This window comes from Rhamphochromis longiceps, linkage group LG3 (genome assembly GCF_057381845.1).
Source record: "Rhamphochromis longiceps isolate RC_006_pf linkage group LG3, R_longiceps_female_GT1.1, whole genome shotgun sequence".
NCBI classification, from domain to species: domain Eukaryota; kingdom Metazoa; phylum Chordata; class Actinopteri; order Cichliformes; family Cichlidae; genus Rhamphochromis; species Rhamphochromis longiceps.
Window position 1 is genome coordinate 25,452,485 of NC_140559.1, and position 18,450 is coordinate 25,470,934.

At 39.0% G+C, this 18,450-nt stretch overlaps 1 protein-coding gene across 1 annotated transcript in view; it reads left to right on the forward strand.

The window, feature by feature from the left end:
- The window catches only part of LOC146673645 (neuropeptide Y receptor type 2-like), a 52,604-nt gene that overhangs the window by 21,656 nt on the left and 12,498 nt on the right, over positions 1–18,450 (forward strand). The window contains exon 2 of the mRNA XM_085384489.1: positions 18,037–18,279. Within this exon, the coding sequence (XP_085240615.1) occupies positions 18,100–18,279 (180 nt within the window). The 5' untranslated portion in view covers positions 18,037–18,099. The remainder of the gene's footprint in view (positions 1–18,036; positions 18,280–18,450) is intronic.

The window sequence follows — 18,450 nt, forward strand, 5'->3', positions numbered from 1 at the left end:
TTCTTCTTTTATAGCCTTTCTTGCCAGCCACGCTGTGGAGTACTTGGACGCATGTGATGGAGCATTGTCCTGCATGAAAATCATGTTTTTCTTGAAGGATGCAGACTTCTTCCTGTACCACTGCTTGAAGAAGGCGTCTTCCAGAAACTGGCAGTAGGACTGGGAGTTCAGCTTGACTCCATCCTCAACCCGAAAAGGCCCCACAAGCTCATCTTTGATGATACCAGCCCAAACCAGTACTCCACCTCCACCTTGCTGGCGTCTGAGTCGGACTGGAGCTCTCTGCCCTTTACCAATCCAGCCACGGGCCCATCCATCTGGCCCATCAAGACTCACTCTCATTTCATCAGTCCATAAAACCTTAGAAAAACCAGTCTTGAGATATTTCTTGGCCCAGTCTTGACGTTTCAGCTTGTGTGTCTTGTTCAGTGGTGGTCGTCTTTCAGCCTTTCTTACCTTGGCCATGTCTCTGAGTATTGCACACCTTGTGCTTTTGGGCACTCCAGTGATGTTGCAGCTCTGAAATATGGCCAAACTGGTGGCAAGTGGCATCTTGGCAGCTGCACGCTTGACTTTTCTCAGTTCATGGGCAGTTATTTTGCGCCTTGGTTTTTCCACACGCTTCTTGCGACCCTGTTGACTATTTTGAATGAAACGCTTGATTGTTCGATGATCACGCTTCAGAAGCTTTGCAATTTTGAGACTGCTGCATCCCTCTGCAAGATATCTCACTATTTTTGACTTTTCTGAGCCTGTCAAGTCCTTCTTTTGACCCATTTTGCCAAAGGAAAGTACGTTGCCTAATAATTATGCACACCTGATATAGGGTGTTGATGTCATTAGACCACACCCCTTCTCATTACAGAGATGCACATCACCTAATATGCTTAATTGGTAGTAGGCTTTCGAGCCTATACAGCTGGGAGTAAGACAACATGCATGAAGAGGATGATGTGGACAAAATACTAATTTGCCTAATAATTCTGCACTCCCTGTATAGAAATCTACAGATTTTAGCCAGATATTTGTCTTTAAAACATTTAAATTTACAGATTCGTCAAAAGGTACGACAATGATGATTTTTGCTTTTTGCTCAGGCATAACTACTAAAAGATTGGGGTTTCTGAAAGTTTTTCTGGTAATAGGAATATTTCATTTACATTAATATGTTGATAAAACAGCATTTAGCTGAAATGTGTTCCTGATAACTGATTGTTCTCTGAGGATTGATCGTGTTTTTTAGAGGGGTTCACGGTTTCTTAAAGATTCCTGCTTTGATCAAATAGTAGGACCACATTTTTGAACTGTTGACTTGGTCGACTGACACATACATACACACATAATAATGGATTGTATTTATACAGCGCTTTTAAAGGCACCCAAAGCGCTTTACAATTGCACTATTCATTCACTCTCACATTCACACACTGGTGGAGGCAAACTACAGTTGTAGCCACAGCTGCCCTGGGGCAGACTGACAGAAGCGAGGCTGCTATATCTCGCCATTGGCCCCTCTGGCCAACACCAGTAGGCGGTAGGTGAAGTGTCTTGCCCAAAGACACAACGACCGTGACTGGCCAAGCTGGGGCTCGAACCGGCAACCTTCCGGTTACAAGACGAACTGCCAACTCTTGAGCCACGATCGCCCCAGCATTCATGGTTTTGCAGAAGAAGCACACTAATGACTGTGGTGCTCCAATATGTTTGCATGTATGAAGTAACGGTAAAACAACTGTTGGACTTCCTGTGATGAAATTTGGTTTTGATATTGTTTCCAGAGGATTAAAACCTTAGTGCTGGTAATGATAGTTGTCATGATAAATTTTACTGAATTTCGTGCTTTGGTTCCATTCCTCAATGGTTTGGCTCACAGGTGAGTCCAGATATATAATTTCAGGAAGATTGACCATTCTCCATTAGGTTTCCTGTTGTGGCCATCATTTTTGTTTTTTATTGAAAGAAAACTTCTACTGAATGGGATCAGACAGTCATTGTACCCAGAGGTATCACAAGTTTTGTAATTCTTTGACTGCTACAGCTAGATCAAAATTCTGACTGGTCACTCAAAACCACTGGAACAAGTTCATGGTGTCCAGAGAACGCATCCTAATGATATGGGTACTCTGTATGTTTCACCACTCTGAGGCTGGCATGTTGTGCTTAGCCTTACAGTTAAATTTTGTTTCAGTACTCTTTGTCTCCCGTGGTTCTTTTTAACCGACTTTTCAACTGAAACAATACAAATGTAAAGTACAGATTCTTGTTTTTTTTTTTTTCTGAAACATCTACTAGATGGGTGGTAAAATAATGTTTAGATCAGAAATTCATTGCTACCATGAATTCTGATAACCTCTATAACTCTTAGAGTCTCTCTATAGTGCTGCCGTGTGGTCAAAGTTTTGACTCATGTACTTGGGCTCAAAATGTAATCCTCATTCCCCAATGCAGTAAGCAGTGTTTATTTTGGGGTCCTACTTTGGGTTTGCTTTTGGTGAGACTCAAACACTGATGTTAGTGGACGCATTTATGGAAGGCATTCCTCAAATCATTACAAAAGAGATACAAAAGGTGTACTGGTAACCTGTCCACATATCTTTGGTGATTTTTGTATCCGAGTGGTTAACATTTTGTTTAAATAGGATTTCTTACTTAAAAGTACTTCACACTTTTTTATGTTTTAGTCCAACATTAAAGAAAAGAGTCTGTGTTTCTAGGCTTAGATCTTTAATCTCTTTCATCTCTGTCGTCAGACTGCTTTGCTGGACTGATGTGGATTGAAGTGGACATCTGGCCTTATGTCCAGCGGCACGATTGTGATTTCACAGTGATGCGATCCCATCAAATCCTCCCTAATGAGCAGCACTCTAAAGGCTCAGTGATTGATTCTCATTTGAAACTGGGGTCGGGGGAAAAAGGGAATTAGAAACACTCCCTTGTGCTCTGTTTCTGCTTTCTGACCACATAACCAGGACGCTCCTTGCTGTCTTTTTCTCTGACCTTAGCTGTGACTCAGACCGTGTCATTTCCTGCTCGGCAGCAAAAAGAAATGGTGTGACTTCCTGTGTTAAAGTGTCACAGCCCGCCGGGTGACTGTTGTTTCCTTTGTCTAAATCTTTTCTCTTTGCATTTGATGGGAGTTGTGAGCTTGTTGTGACTCTTGTAACTTTAGTTTTTATTGCATTTTGAAAGCTATGTCACGTTAGAAAGGGATCCTTTTGAAGAAAAAAATGAAAAGCAGAAACACCCACAAGCAACATTCTTGACTTTTAACGAGTGTTTCAACTTAGTATGTTAGTCCCAAAAAACCTGGCACTTATTGGAGTTCTTGAAAGGTGGTGACGACTTCTGCCTCTGTATGGACTATTTTGCATTTAAAACCTTTTTTGGTGGAGGAGTATCTATGCTGGCCCCTGAGGACAAATCACACAAGCATTTTTCAACTTCAACAAATTGTTTTCAAATATGTACAAGTTTGCTAAGTAATGCTCCCCATGAATTTTCAAATTTTGGAAGATGCACATATTTTACATCAGAAAGGTCAGAGGGCCCGGTGGCGCCAGTGTCTGGCAGCCTCATCTCTGTCAGTGCGCCCCAGGGCAGCTGTGGCTACAATGTAGCTTGCCATCACCAGTGTGAGTAATGCGTGTGTGGATGACTGAATGTAGTGTAAAGCACTTTGGGGTCCTTAGGGACTAAGTAAAATGCTATACAAATACAGGCCATTTACCGTCATATAAGCACTTAACCCTTTAACTTATTTACAGTCCTTTTTTTGCAGGTAGACTTGATTAGACAGTGGTCTAGGCTATGAACTGGATTCAGGAGAGTCCAACATTTAGCCATATTTTCAACATGTTTTGCCCTGTCTGCTGTTGAGGCTACTTGCAATACCCTCAAGGTGTTTTTTACGGTAAGGAAAGGAGGATATAATATCAAGTTAGACGAAAGTAGGGGTGCTGAGAGTACCGCAGCACCCCATCACAACAAATAGATAACACAGCACTTCCTGCCAAATGGAAAACATAGATAAAGGTGTTAAAACATTTTATATGCTATTCACGTTATCAGTTATCACAGAAGTGTGTAAAGTTTAAATTTTTCTTCAAATCAAGCCTAGCGTCATGGTCAAATGACACAGGCTATCATAATAGTAAGGAAATTAAATATAGTTCAAACATCTGGTTAAATCTCTTTCCTCTGCAATGAGAAATTAATGAAGCCACTGAATCAGAAGCGCTTCATATGAACAGGATTTTAATATTTTTGTTGCTCTGCTGGTGTGCAGTGGTGCATGTTTTATTTCTTAATAACTAGTCCTTATGAGGTATCTGGCAAGTCTCCTGCCCACTGTTATAAATTGGCTTATTATTAACTCCCCTGGTTGAACAGTGCTTAAACGACTGAGTCATAACCAGCTCAAATGCAGTAAATTAAAACGATCTTGCTCTAGATATCAATAGAAACTTTTTTTTTCTTTTGCTTTAACACATTTAGTCATCAGCATTTAAATCACTGATGTGATCTGTGCTTGTTTGATCTGAATATGTTGAGGCCTAAAGCTTAGTCATTTGGCTTTATACCTCATTTTTTACCACTGACACGAGGGCTGTGTGTAGGCTTAATGAGCCAGTCATTTAGGGGATTGATTAATGACTGAATGTGAAGTTCAGTCACCCAACTAATTTGTCATTACACCAAAGAGTTGTCAAGTTTATCTGGAACTGTCCTGCTATTTAGGCCCAGCGGTTTACTAATGGTGAAATATATTTCCCTGGAGGGAACTGTAGGCTAGTTAAACAGAGAGGCATCAGGTAAAAGTGACAGAAAGTTAGTTACTAAAGTTTGGCTTATTGATTTGTCCCCATTACCAAAAGGCCAGAAGTTCAGACAACAGCAGCAAAGACAAGGTTAAAAAAAGTATTTTGCATTAAAAAAGAAAAAGAAAACAAAATAAAACGTCAGTTCTCAAATTTACAGCTTATTCACAGGTAACAATACAGATAAATGTTATTTTATATTCACTGTTACCTCTGGGAGATATCACATCGCAGAAAACCCTCCCCAAATTTGGAGCGATATTCCACCCTTTTCTGACTGACAACCATGGCCTCATATGTGGCAGTGGTAGTTCCCATACTAGTTATAACCATGTATAACTGTCGGACAATCTGAAGCCTGCAAATAATAACAGAGCACACAGTCTGATGCCAAAAACAGAGCTAACGCCACACACCTTTGAGATTGTGAGACCAAATCTTGGTCTTACTTGTCCAGATATAAATCCAGGAACACATTTTTTCAAAAGCTCAATTTTCTGTGACCTAAAATGCCATTTGCATGTAGACGATAGAGATGGACTGATCCGATATTATGTATCGGTATCGGTCCGATACTGACCCAAATTACTGGATCGGATATCGGCGAGAAATAAAAAATGTAATCCGATCCATTAAATATCAAAAAAGCACTTTACAAAACTTGCTACATGGCGTAACTCGGCTCATAACCGTAGCACGTTGCAGCAGTGTGCATCACGTGATAGAGCGGCTGTGTGTATTTGTAGCCTTGCTAGCAATCCGGCATTTCATCTCCGAGGAAGTTTTCCCAGAGAGAAGTAAAGCAAGTGTGTAAGTTCATTTCTGAATGTTTGTAAAGCATTCCCACGTTAAGCTTAACAACCGATATATGGAGCGACTGCCCCTCTCTCTCTCCTCTCCTGCTGCTACTTCAATCGCGAAACTGCTTAATGATCTTCTTTGTTTTTGGCCCACTTTGTGCCAGAAAGAGGAAACCAGCGGCTGAACAACAGCAGCACTATTAAGCTTGATAAGCTGTTGTTAGAATTTATTTAATATTACTTTCTACACCAGGATCTTTTTCTACGTAGCTGACAGCTGGTAACTGTGCAGGGGCGGATCTAGCAAAGTTTAGCCAGGGGGGCTGATAGGGCATGAACAGGGAAAAGGGGGCACAAAGACATACTTTTCTTTCTTATTCTCATTTAAAACGTCTAGCTTCTAATAAATAATTATCCGAATCTTACACCCAAAGTTCTTATCTGATGTAAAGTGTATAGAAGTCCATTACTGTATATAGTAACAGTTAAGACTAATATATCCTAATAAGATATAGTACTTTTTCCTTTGGGAAAGTACCATCTGTGAATTCTGCAATTCTGTTGAAGAAAGATGTTGAATCTATTTAATTATTCTTGAAAAATAATTTATTTCTGTGCATTTCCCCACACTGCATCAAATTAAATTTCATTACATCGATTAAGCATCATGAGGTGGAGGGTGGTTCCCTATTTTTTTTTTTTTTTTGCTGGGAGTTTGCAACCCTATTAGTTAGCTTGCTTTTTTTTTTTTTTTTTTTTTTTTTTTTTTGCCTGTCCCGTTTGGCTCTTTTGCCATCAGAATTATTGTCTAAAGGCAAAGAAAGATGCCCAACGGATTTACTTTACCAAATTGACCATCCCAGCCTTGCCGTAATGGTCCATTTGATTCACCTTTTATTGTTTATTTTATTTTCACTTACTGAATACGGGACAGACTTGACTGGGGAAAAGAAGGGGAGAAAGAAAGAGGGAAAGAGAAACAGCTGAGAAGAGGGACGGGGGAGAAGGGCAAAAGACAAAAACCAACAGAACGGGCAGAAAAAAAAAAGAAAAGGAAAAAAAAGCATATATCAATCACCTGGATCACCTGCTGAGAAAGAAAAAAGAAAACAAGCAGAAGAGAACAAGAGTAATAGAATAAACAACATCACATTAGTTAGGTTGCTTAATATTTCCACTAAGTACTCTTTAAAATACCAGAATAGGGAGGATGGAGTAGGTTTAAGTTTATTAGATTGATCAGTGTTGCTGAACTATGAAATATTTTGGGCGCAGTGTATTTTTTACATACAGGTATAACAGAATAGCTTTAGTGTTGTTGTTTATTTAAACTTGAGTATGAACTTATACAAAATGCAGCAAGATATTTAAAAAAACGTTTTATTGATTAAAAAACACTATATCGGATTCATATCGGTATCGGCAGATATCCAAATTTATGATATTGGTATCGGACATAAAAATATGGTATCGTGCCATCTCTAATAGACGAGAGGGCAAAATGCACAAAAACCCCCGGAGAATAGAGGCATCCTAATCCCATGACATGATAAAGACTTACAACACCAAGCCTCAAGCTCCAAAATATAGTTATATCCTTCATCTATCCAGAGGTCTGTATTAGGCCAGGTTGCATCCTTTGGCCAGCTGGGTCTGGCTCCTGAACTTTAAATTTGACATCTCTGATATGTAAGAACTTTAGAAGGTACTTGCAGGGATGAATGGATAATCATGCAGTTTTTAAATAATGCCAACGTTACTCAGAGTACAAAAGGATTTACTCTTATCACCTTCTCGCTCAGGTCCACTCGGCTGTTTTGCCCTGTAAAACCTTCAACCAACAGTACTGCCTGATCTTAGGAAGCCAGTTTGTGTGTAGGTGCTCAGACAGACAGAAAAGTCAGCAGAGCTTTATTAACCCTCGTTTCTCTTTGGGTCACTGAGTTTTATGTAGACTCCCCCAAGAACCCCTGTATGATTAAACTGGTTGGTTTACAGCACTGTGTTGGCTTCTGGAACAGATGCATCCTCTTGATGTTTTCCTTCTCTTTGATTTGACCCAGCTTGTACAAATAAATGAGGGGCAGTCATCCGCAGAGAGATGCACCAAGATCTGAGGCATCTGTTGAATGTCAATGAAGCAGTTTGACAAAAATGAAATAAAATCAAAGTGTTTGACTCCGTGCAGCCAATATGTAATGATAGAGACAGACAGCGTGTTAAATTGAGAGTTTAGTCAGGAGTGATAGATTTACAATGTAAACAGTTGTTTAAGGTGTAATGAGAAGATTAGCAGGAGAAACACATGAAGGGGATTTGCTCTGTTTCTGTCAGAGCTGGCAAGAAAACAAAGGACAAATAACAGCGAGAAGAGGCGTGCAGCCGTCACACTATTTAGATTATATTAAAGGCACCTGCTTAGTGAAAACATGGACACTGGCAATCAAGTGTTTGAAGGAGTGCATTTTCAGCCCATCATTTAAAATAAAAGGAGCCTGTTCTTAAGCCATAAACACTCTTTGAGACATTTCTTTCCAAGATGCTGTGTTTTCAACTCAAATGGCAACAGAAGCTCAGACACCATTGTTTTGTTCGGGATTTGAAATACAGTTCATTTCGTTTTACAAACCAGTTTTTCCTGTTGGCCTACATTCTAACAGAGTTAAGCTTAATTGCAATTTGTAGCCAGAGTGGGTGTTAATAGTTCTAAAGTTAGACATTTTGTTTTTATTGGAAATGTATTTGCTAAATATATTTAGAACAAAAACTTTAGTTTTTGAAAATGTGGCAGTGTCAAGAGGTTGGATACTTTTTATGAAAGTTAATACATTATGAAATGCAATTATTTTAATCAAGCTTATGAGAAAATCGTAATGGCAGCATTATCGTAGGGCTATTTCACACAGGCCTTAGAGATCAGTCAGCTTCAGGTCATAAGGGAAATGTGTATATACGGATGTGGCTGGCTCACTTAGTGAAATCAGTTGCAAAGAGGCTGCTACACCAAAAAAAAAACAAAACCCTGCTTTTAATTGCTTTAGTTGTGAGCACATTGCCTCCACTGCCCATAGTTTGCCCTGACTTAAATAGTGGATGAACGTCAGTGAAACTCATTAACTATGAGTCAGACCAACAATGGAGAAAGTTGGCCTGGTAAAAGTTGTGCCTTACTGCTGCACCCATTACTCTTCAAAAGGTGTGGAATTCTCATGATTTAAAACCATATTAGCATTAAAACATCCCGCTTTTACAGGAGTAGAGGATGAGGAGTAAATGTATCCACACCACCTCCTCTTGTACTGATTCACTGAGGCCCTTCACATTCTTATAGCCTTACAGGAAAGTTGAGGTCTGGTTGTATGAAGCAGTGCCTCTGGAGCATGGAGCTCTTTTGAAATAGCTTGTGGTGAACTTTGAATGACCAAAAAGATTTTTTTTTTATATATCAGTCGAGAATAGGGGCAACTTCTTCTGCATATTATGCCAGCTGCTTATCTGTCTGTGGTCTTGTTTGAAATTCTTTGCACATTATTGGTTCTGCAATGTTTTAGCTGTCTAATGTAACATCAGCATTGTTGTTGCAGCATGCTGGAACTGTTCTGGAAATCCCAGGCCGCTAATTTGAGCTTGTTCTTCACTTTAATATGTGCAGCAGGGGTGGTTTAAAAGAGTTTGAGTCCAGCCTACTCCACATTAATTTCTGTAACACCATTCTGATAAAAGAGAAATGGATAAGTAAAACATCGGCCAAAATTGTTCGCCTTTGCTGTCATGCATTCATCCATGCACGGTCTCTGTTAGTTACTAGCCTATTTAATGACCAGCCTTAGAGCACTGATCATTGATCTTAGATGATTGAAAATGATTATTCATAACTAATTAATGTGATTTTTAGGTGTGTGATATACAAAAATAGTACAAGGAAAGTTAGTATTTGTAACATCACTATCAAGTCTGTGATGTCCCCAAAGCATACAAACAATGTCATTAGAAAATGAAAAATAAAGATACTTCCCAAATCTGGGAAATTATTTTGTTATAGCAGCTGAAATGATTATAAAATAATAACAATGATGGTAATAATATCTGCCAGATGCTTCTCTGCCAGACAGATGTATTACAGAGCATGTGGGTAGCTTAGCTGATTCAGACTGTTAGAGACAGTGCATCAGAAATGGATGACCCCATTTGTAGCCAACCACAAAGCACCTACCTGATCAGTTCACTCAGTGTCACCTACTCCGATGCTGCTCCCACAGCAGACGGCAGCAGAGTGATAAAAATCTCTATCATGTTGTTGCTTAGATTGCAGTTTTAAAAAATAATTTATTATTATTATTATTATTATTATTATTATTATTATTATTATTCAGTTCAGTTTTATTTGTAGACTGCCAAATAACAATAACAGAAGCCTCAAGAAGTAGTCTTGCCCATCACTAGTTCTCCAACCATAACCACTGCAGAACTGTTAGAAGTATTTCTGTAGGTCCTATGAACTGTATGATCTGTCTGAGAAACAGCCTTTGTGAAATCGTGTCCTATGATGATTGTACTGAAAGTCTGCACTGTGCGACATCAGCTGGTATATTCATAACATTTCTCTTACTCTTAAGCTTTCAGTGCAGCTTTTATATATAAAAGCTAATTGTAAATCAACATTAGTGGGTCCCTCAAGAATTGAAAATTATGTGGCAAAAAAGGTGATTATTAGAACCCGGATATCCGAAAACACACAAAGACATTTATTGTTTCTTTATTTTTGATGTGATATACTTAAAGTGCACAATGAAAGCCATTATTTCTTAATTTCTGCTCTTCAGGTTTCAAGTCAGCCTCAGTTCCCTGTGACTCAAGATCAGGCTCCTCGATCATGATCCTGTAGAACTAGCTAACATTATTACTTTGCTTTGGCATCCCCAAAGAATGCAAAGAGTAATTTCTAAGAAAAAAACGTCCCTCTGCTTCTTAGAAATACTATTTAAAATCACCAATATTCAAAAATATGCCACACTTTACTATTCCACTCTTGGAAAGCCTTCAAACAACCTTAAAAGACGTTTAAGGATTCTGTGAATTGGGAAAACATGGCTGGTTTATCACAACAGTAAAGAACTTTAAAGTTGACACTGAGATCCAAACGTATCATTTGTGAAATCATCCCCTGGTGCAGATGCAAGATTTATGTCTGCAGTCACAGAGAAAAGACAGAAACAGATACTGTAACGTGGCTCCAGAGGTTAAGAGTCTTAACTGAAACAATTTAGTTTCTTGCTTCTGGAGGCAAATCTCAGCAAGCATGCGATGCATAGAGAAGGCATCTCTTCTGTCTGTGTTCAGTAACAAACAAAGTATTTTAGGACTATATGTGGCTTTGAGAGAGGGATTAATTGAAGAAGTCATTTAAACTTTGGTCACCAGGCATGAGACTTTAAATATATTTTTGGAAGTGAATGCATCACATTTACAGAGAGAAGCCAGAGGTCTGGCATCAGTTTGAAGCTACACTTCACTTATTAGTTCTTCTAAGCCTGTGCTTTGATCCATTTTTTTCTACATCAGCTCTTTTTAATTTTGAACCTTACACAGGAGGTTTGGCACCAGAAAGCTTTAATTTACATTTTAAAGGCTGACCTTTATGTTGTACTGTTGAAGTTCTGTGTTACAACCGAAATTAGCTGTGATGTGACAAAATTAGAACAAAGCTATTAAATGACTAACTAACGGGTTTAGCCTCTGCTCTTCTTCTTTTACTTAGTGGACGTGATATTATTTAATCGGTGGTTGACGTCAGATATGAGTTTATTAAATTCAGTTTCATTTTAGGATATCTTTCCAACAGTTGTTCAGGGTTCATGGATAGTTTCCTTAAAGGCTTTCAGTGCTTCTTCTTGAAATTTTGACACAACACAAAAGCTGGCCAAAGAATCCCAGCTATTCCAAAATTACAAGCCAAGCAATGGTTCAGTCAAGAACAACAATTTGTATAACAGTCTAATATTATTATCTAGTGGTGGACCTCGATTTTTTTTCTACTATTCTATTATTACTCTTCTACTATATCTAGATGATATCCTGGTGGCTCTTTTGACTGGCTCCCGGAAAGCATCCGGGCATTTTCCGATGCTATGCTCTGCATTAGCTTGTGCTGCCGTACTGGCCCACCTATCGCCGTCTGCTGGAGTGCACGCCAGCAGTGCCATTTGGTGGCTATTTCTGAGTTTACGATGGACATTCAGCACGTGGTTGGTAAGTCCAACCATGTGGCTGACTGTTTGTCCCACGCACTAGTTTCTCCTATTTATGTTGGCATAGACTATTACGCCATGACTGCTGACCAGAGTGGTAACTTGGACATCCTTGCCCTTAAGCCTGCTCAGACAGGCCTCATCCTGGAGGACAGACCAGTGCAGGATGGTGGTCCTCCCCTGGTCTGTGATATTTCCACCAGTCGCCCACGCCCGGTGCTTCCCGTTTCATGGTGTCGTCGCATTTTTGACTCATGCATGCTCTGTCACATCCAGGGGTCCGGGCCTCTGTTAAACTGGTCAGCTCCAAGTTTTTTGGCCAGGCCTTCACAAAACTGTGAAGGAATGGGCCCTAGCCCTGATACCTTTGTCCCAAAGACTTTAGAAACTTATAAGTTTGTTTTGTCAGGCAATGCTCATAGTACACCACTGCGTCTGCTGTATGACAGCCCGTTTAGAGTCCTCGAATCGGGCCGGACTTTGGAGGTTGTAGGGAGACTGTGTGTGTTGATAGACTTAAACCTGCAGATGTTCTTGGGGACAATCAAGTAGGGTCGGCCCAGCCCCCCCCCCCCCCCCCCCCCCCCCACCACGGCCGCCTGTCTTCCAAGGGGTTAACTAACTCTGGTTTTCCCCCTAGGAGCCCTCAACCGATGGAGTTTCAGTTTTCTTCAGTCTTTACTTTTTCTGCCCACACCCCCTAATTCTCAGGATAGAGCTTTCTCTACCAGTTTTCTCCCTCCCAAGTTCAGCCTTTCCGCCCGTTTGCTTAAGCCCAGGGTCCTGGACTAAAAGGAGACACTACTACGCGTTCGAGGAAGGCGGGACCACCAGGAGGCTCCAGTCACACTGGATGCAAATGGGTTAGCTTTTGGTGCTTTGAATGCTCAGTTCTGTGAAGCGGAGATTAAAGTTGGAGTAAAATATTATATTATTATAATATTAGGATCTCTTGTGTTGTCTTTACATCCACAATCTGTTAGTTATCTTATCCTCGCCGCTTGCGAAAGCTGTAAATACTAGAGTCCTTATATACCATCCAATGTAAGGTTAATACCACAGCAGCCCAAAGTAACAATATTGGCAATTACCAGAATCATTTTTGATGTTTCTGTAATGGTTAATCCACCAGTAGTCAATTTAGTTCAGTTCAATTCTTTTCAGTTTTATTTATATAGCACCAATCCCAACAGTCACCTCAATGCATTTCATATTGTAAGGTAAAGAGAAAGCCATGATTGTTGGCTAGCTGTTGTTAGCATAATAACTTTGAACTCCTCCCTCTCATCCAAGAATGGTCCCTTCTGGCTAAAAAAAACCGCAAACCACTAACCTTGAGGCTTTGAAATGCCAAAGTTCATGGCTGACATCTACATCTACTTTTTAAAACTAGATTTGGTTATATCTACTCATTAATTATTTCCTTTATTTCAAAAAAAGTAACCATTCAGTATTTTTTTAAGCTATGAATCAAACAGGCATACCCTCAGATTCAGTGCATGACAATGACTTGGACTGCAGTCTGGATGTTTTGCTCCTAGTACAAGGAGCAGGGGGCCTTTCACATGTCTGTGCCCAGAGGCCAGTTAATACATAACAGATGAATATTAACCTTTTCAGCTAACTCTGGCAGTTCTTTGCAATTCTTTCAGTCCTCTGATGACCAATGAATGTGACTGACTAAACTAACACAAACACACAGCCCTCACTTGTCTCTTTTTTGTATACATATAAACATGAAAAAGATGCTTTGTTGAGTCCTTTTGTGAGTTTAGTTTGCTGAGCACTGTCTCGCAGTGTTGTGTTTCTTGTGGTGAGTATGATTCGGCACAGTCACTGATCTTGTCAGCCAAGAGAAAGAGCAGGAGGGAGCTGAATTCCCTCTAGCAACTTGCTCAGTGAATTAGCTCGCTGGGGTGCGTGTGTTTGTGTGTGAATGTGTTTCTTTGTATGTGCTTATTCCCACATGGATTTGTGTGAGTACATGTGCAAGTGCATTTAGATTCACATTGGTGTGTGTTTGTGTTACCATTCTTGTGTTGTTGTTGTTGGTGTGTGTGTGTGTCTGTCTGTCTGTTTGATGAAATGTCCTTTGAGGCTTATTTAACTGACCTACATATCAGAGCTGTGAAATGGAGAGGTCACAGTTGCATGTGCATGGTAGTGTTCAGACACTATGACACAGCTGGTGTGACATCTTCCCACCTGTGAACCACACAGTCTGACTTTGTGCACCATTATACAGAAACTAGAAACTTTCTTCCAAGATGGCACCTATCCATTTCAATTTAGGTTCTTGCAGTAGGTGGACATCTGGAACTAAAAATACAACAAAATAACAATAAAAAAAAAGGACTATATTGTATAGTGCAGAATTGTGAAGCGCTATACAAATACAGGCACAAATACAATATTTACCATTCTGGTTTTTACACATTGTCAAGATTGTAACTGAACTAAGAGAAGCTGTTGCTGATTTTGCTTTCACTGTCTAACACACTAGGTCCCATCAAAACTAGACAGTATAATCAGATTAAGATGTACCAATTTTTCCACTATTACGTACTTCGTTCGACTTGACTTAAGTCAGATTTTAGGATTTTCCATTACGTGATAGTATCTGCTCGGTTGGGGTTGAAAATGTGACATCAAGGAGACTACATCCCACAAAACGGCTAATGAGAGCGACTCCTTCACAAAAATCCATCCAAGCACATTGAGGTGGTATTCAATTATAATACCACCTCAATGTGCTTGGGGTGATTAGAGCATGGAAAATGAATAAAACTGAGTAGAGTAGAATAGAGTCGAGTCGAGCCAATCCAAGTAGGTACTATAGGAAAAGAGGCTATAGTGTCTACTCAGCTTGTTCAGCTCCAGCCTTTGTTAATGGGACATAAGCATGCATGCTGATATAAACTACTGATGCTATCAATAGCATCTAGGGGCGATCGTGGTTCAAGAGTTGGGAGGTCGCCTTGTAATCGGAAGGTTGCCGGTTCGAGCCCCGGCTTGGACAGTCTTGGTCGTTGTGTGATTTTTATGTTTAGGTTTCATTGGGCAAGCACTGCTTGGCTTGCATGCCCAGTTTTTGAATATCTACATAATAAAGATATAAAAAGTGAGACATCTGACATTGTGGAATTTCAGATGTAACTGTTTTTGATAACTTAAAATATAAGTTATCAAAAACAGCATCCTCACAGTCAATAAAATCATTACTTTGCATTTGTATGTTTAAAGTAACTGCTAAAGTTTTTGCAGTTACCTTCCTAGAGATTATGGATATTGCATTTTATACAGCATCTGAAACTTAACTACTACTTAACCTAAGTTCCTTTTTTCCTGGTCTTATCAAATCCTGGTGATAAGAAATACAAAATCCAGTACTAGTTTTTAAATGCCCAAACTTTGTAGGCTCTCAGACTTTTACTTTGTCCACATGGGCTAAATGAGCAGCGATATTAACAGCCTGAAGGTGTAACTTCACTGAGAGCTGCCCAGTATTGCGCCCATCTGCTGCTCTACCAACCAGGCCAGACGTTTCTGCCTGCTGCAGGGCACCTCGACACTTAGGATTCAGTCTTTTGATTAAATTTTTGAGGCAAAAATTTTGATACTCAAAATGAGACAAAGTAACAATATTTTTTTTTTTAAATCAAAACCAGATATTTAAAAGTGCACACTTTTTAAACTGCTGCTGTTTTAACTGGATATTATTGTTGGTAATGCAAGCAGCATGAGGTCAGTTACTGTTTCACTAGTTTGATTCAGTATTGTTAGTTTTATTTATCTCAAATTAAAAATAAATATTTTATCAGAGTATCACAGGAATGTTTAACACTTTTCAACTTTGTTTATTTATCGTTATTATTAACATTGTTGTTGTTGTTGGTGGAATTATTCATGAATTGTCATATATGTATGTATATGTGTGTTTGACTGTTCTGCAGATTATCTGAGGCTCTACTTTTGGGAGTAATCTGATCTCATTTATATTCTATGCTGCTTTCCAGGAACAGGGATTAAGGATAACATTGTGACACAGGTTGATTTGACAGTGACCTGATTACTTTTAGGTGTGTGTGAAAATGGGTAACGTGATTTTCATAGAAATGAAGGCATTGTAGTTGTTGAGTAAAAAAGTATTTTTCACAAACTTCAGCTTCACATTTTCAGAACAACAATGTTTAGGGTTCAGTTAAATGTAATTTTACTTATATGGCACCAAATAAAATAAAGAAACATTCCCCTCAAGGTGCTTTATGATATAAGGTAAAGACCCTACAATAACATTTCATATTGTTGCAGGATGAAGTGTTTCTGATTTAATCCTGTGTTTAGTGGGGCATTCTAGTAATCTGTCTGTGTTTACAGCAGATTGGATAGTTATTATGGGCAAACACCAATGGTTGACTTAAACTGGGGTTTTAGAGTAATCAGCGTCAAATAACATGGTTTTCCTACTTTAACCTGATTGCTTGCTGTAATCTGTTGAGTATGACGTGAATTAAAACAAAGTTTATTGATATGGCTTGAAGATTTAATTATCTCATTACTTGCCATTGTAGTGTCAAATACAGTATATACTAAATTTTCTCTATCAAACGTTCTTTCACTTGTCAGAAGAGCTCCCCCTTCAAAAATCCTTTCATCATGTGTGAAAAATGTTGAACTTATTTTAGTCTTTTGATTCGTTTTTAAACTATTGTAACATCACTTATATTGTTAAAAAAGTTACAGTTGGAGGTGGTTGGATTCAGGACACAGAGGTTTCAGTTATGTAACTGCAGCTATACCATAGCCTTTTTTTTAAACATTCATTCTTGAATAATCAGGCCCCATCTTATCTTACAGACATTAAATTCAAATATAAATTTTTGCTAAATTTTCATTTCTGTTTGTTAGCTACTTGTACTGTTACTTGGGTTAACTTTTAAATCATAACTTTTAGTTAAATATTCACTATGTTTTTAGCTGACCTTGTTTTTAATTAGCCAATGTTAAGGTTCACATAATTGAGGTAGGAGAGTACAAACAACCAGGTCCAGAAGATCTTGGTCAAACAATTGATTTTAATGAATACACGCGTGGGAAGACCACTGTACGCAGACAGCACTTGATCTTCGACTTAATCAAAGCATACACAGATTTTTATAGCATCAGGGTTTGAATTAACGACGCCCCTTCATACGTCACAGACAGAATATATACATACGTCAAATCAAAACCATAATGACTTTTAACACAGTTTAAAGGAACGTTGTCTTCTATCTTCATGGCCGGTACTTCCTGTCACTGCCGGATGCTCTCTTGTCATCTTGACACCTCAGCAGCAGTTCTGCGACAAACTGCTCTTTTGCAACCCCAAGCAAAACATGATTAAACTTCCACCTATAAATGATTCTCTCTAACTGAGTGTGTGTGTGTGTCGTCCTCAAATGCTCTCTCAATTCACCCGTTGCACTTCTGACCTTTTACCAGACCAGAGGCTCATCCTTATGTGTAATAACCTAACTGAAACTACATGTACTATGTTGAATAAATGTTTTAATCAAGAACCTCTACTAAAAGTTTAGTAAAAGAATATAAAAGTATAACAGACAATTTGGATAACCTAGTAATTCAAATAGCCTCGTCTAACCTGCTCAGAATGACTTTCGGTTTCAGTTCTGCAAAGCCTTCTGCAACTTCCTGTCAACTGCAACTTAGTCTTTCTGAAAGACACACACACTGTTTAAACCTCTGAATACAATATCAATGCTGCAGATTATATTATTAATGCAATGGTAATGATGATGATTATTTAACAATAGCAGTAAAATAATTTCCCTGCTCCACACCACATATTTAGCCTTCTATGCTTTGTTCCTCCATGAAATCTGTTTGCGAATCATTAAAGGTCACAGTTACTGACTAGCTAGTTAAAGGAATAAAAGAGTCAGATCTTTATCTGAGCATTTGAGTGAAGATATAAAATAAGATTAAATATTCGATTCAGGTAGTAGAATGGTCATGCTGCTCCATAATATGACATAGCTTTATCAATCAGTCGGTGTATCTTATGTAAGATGTACTTCAGTCCAAAAAAACCCTCCATATACTCTACTCTTTCTTTAAGCATGTTAATTTAACATTTGTCCATTGGTATATTTCTTTGTTTTCCCACAGGTCCTGTGAGTATAACTGTGTGACTGTAAAATGGCGCTGCCAGCTAAGCACATATGATCTGACATGGAGGCCATCATTGCAGTCAACTCCACACAGGACGAGCTCCCACCCGACGATGACCCCCTTAACAATGCTTTCCTCGAATACGACCCTAACACTGGTGTCGCTCCCTCAGCTCTTCCTACACTGGCATTTGAAGGAGTGAATTTCTTAGAGGACCCCATCAGCCTACCAAGTGTACAGGTATTGGTCTCACTTCCATTAATTTTTCCATTATGAGGAAAAACATGAATAATTTATCCACTTCTAGTGCCTCAAATCTGCCTGGCAGGCCAACAGTGTAATAACTCACTGGAAATGATGGGCTATCACAATAAAAAAATATAGCATGTATTCTCATATACTTTATGAATT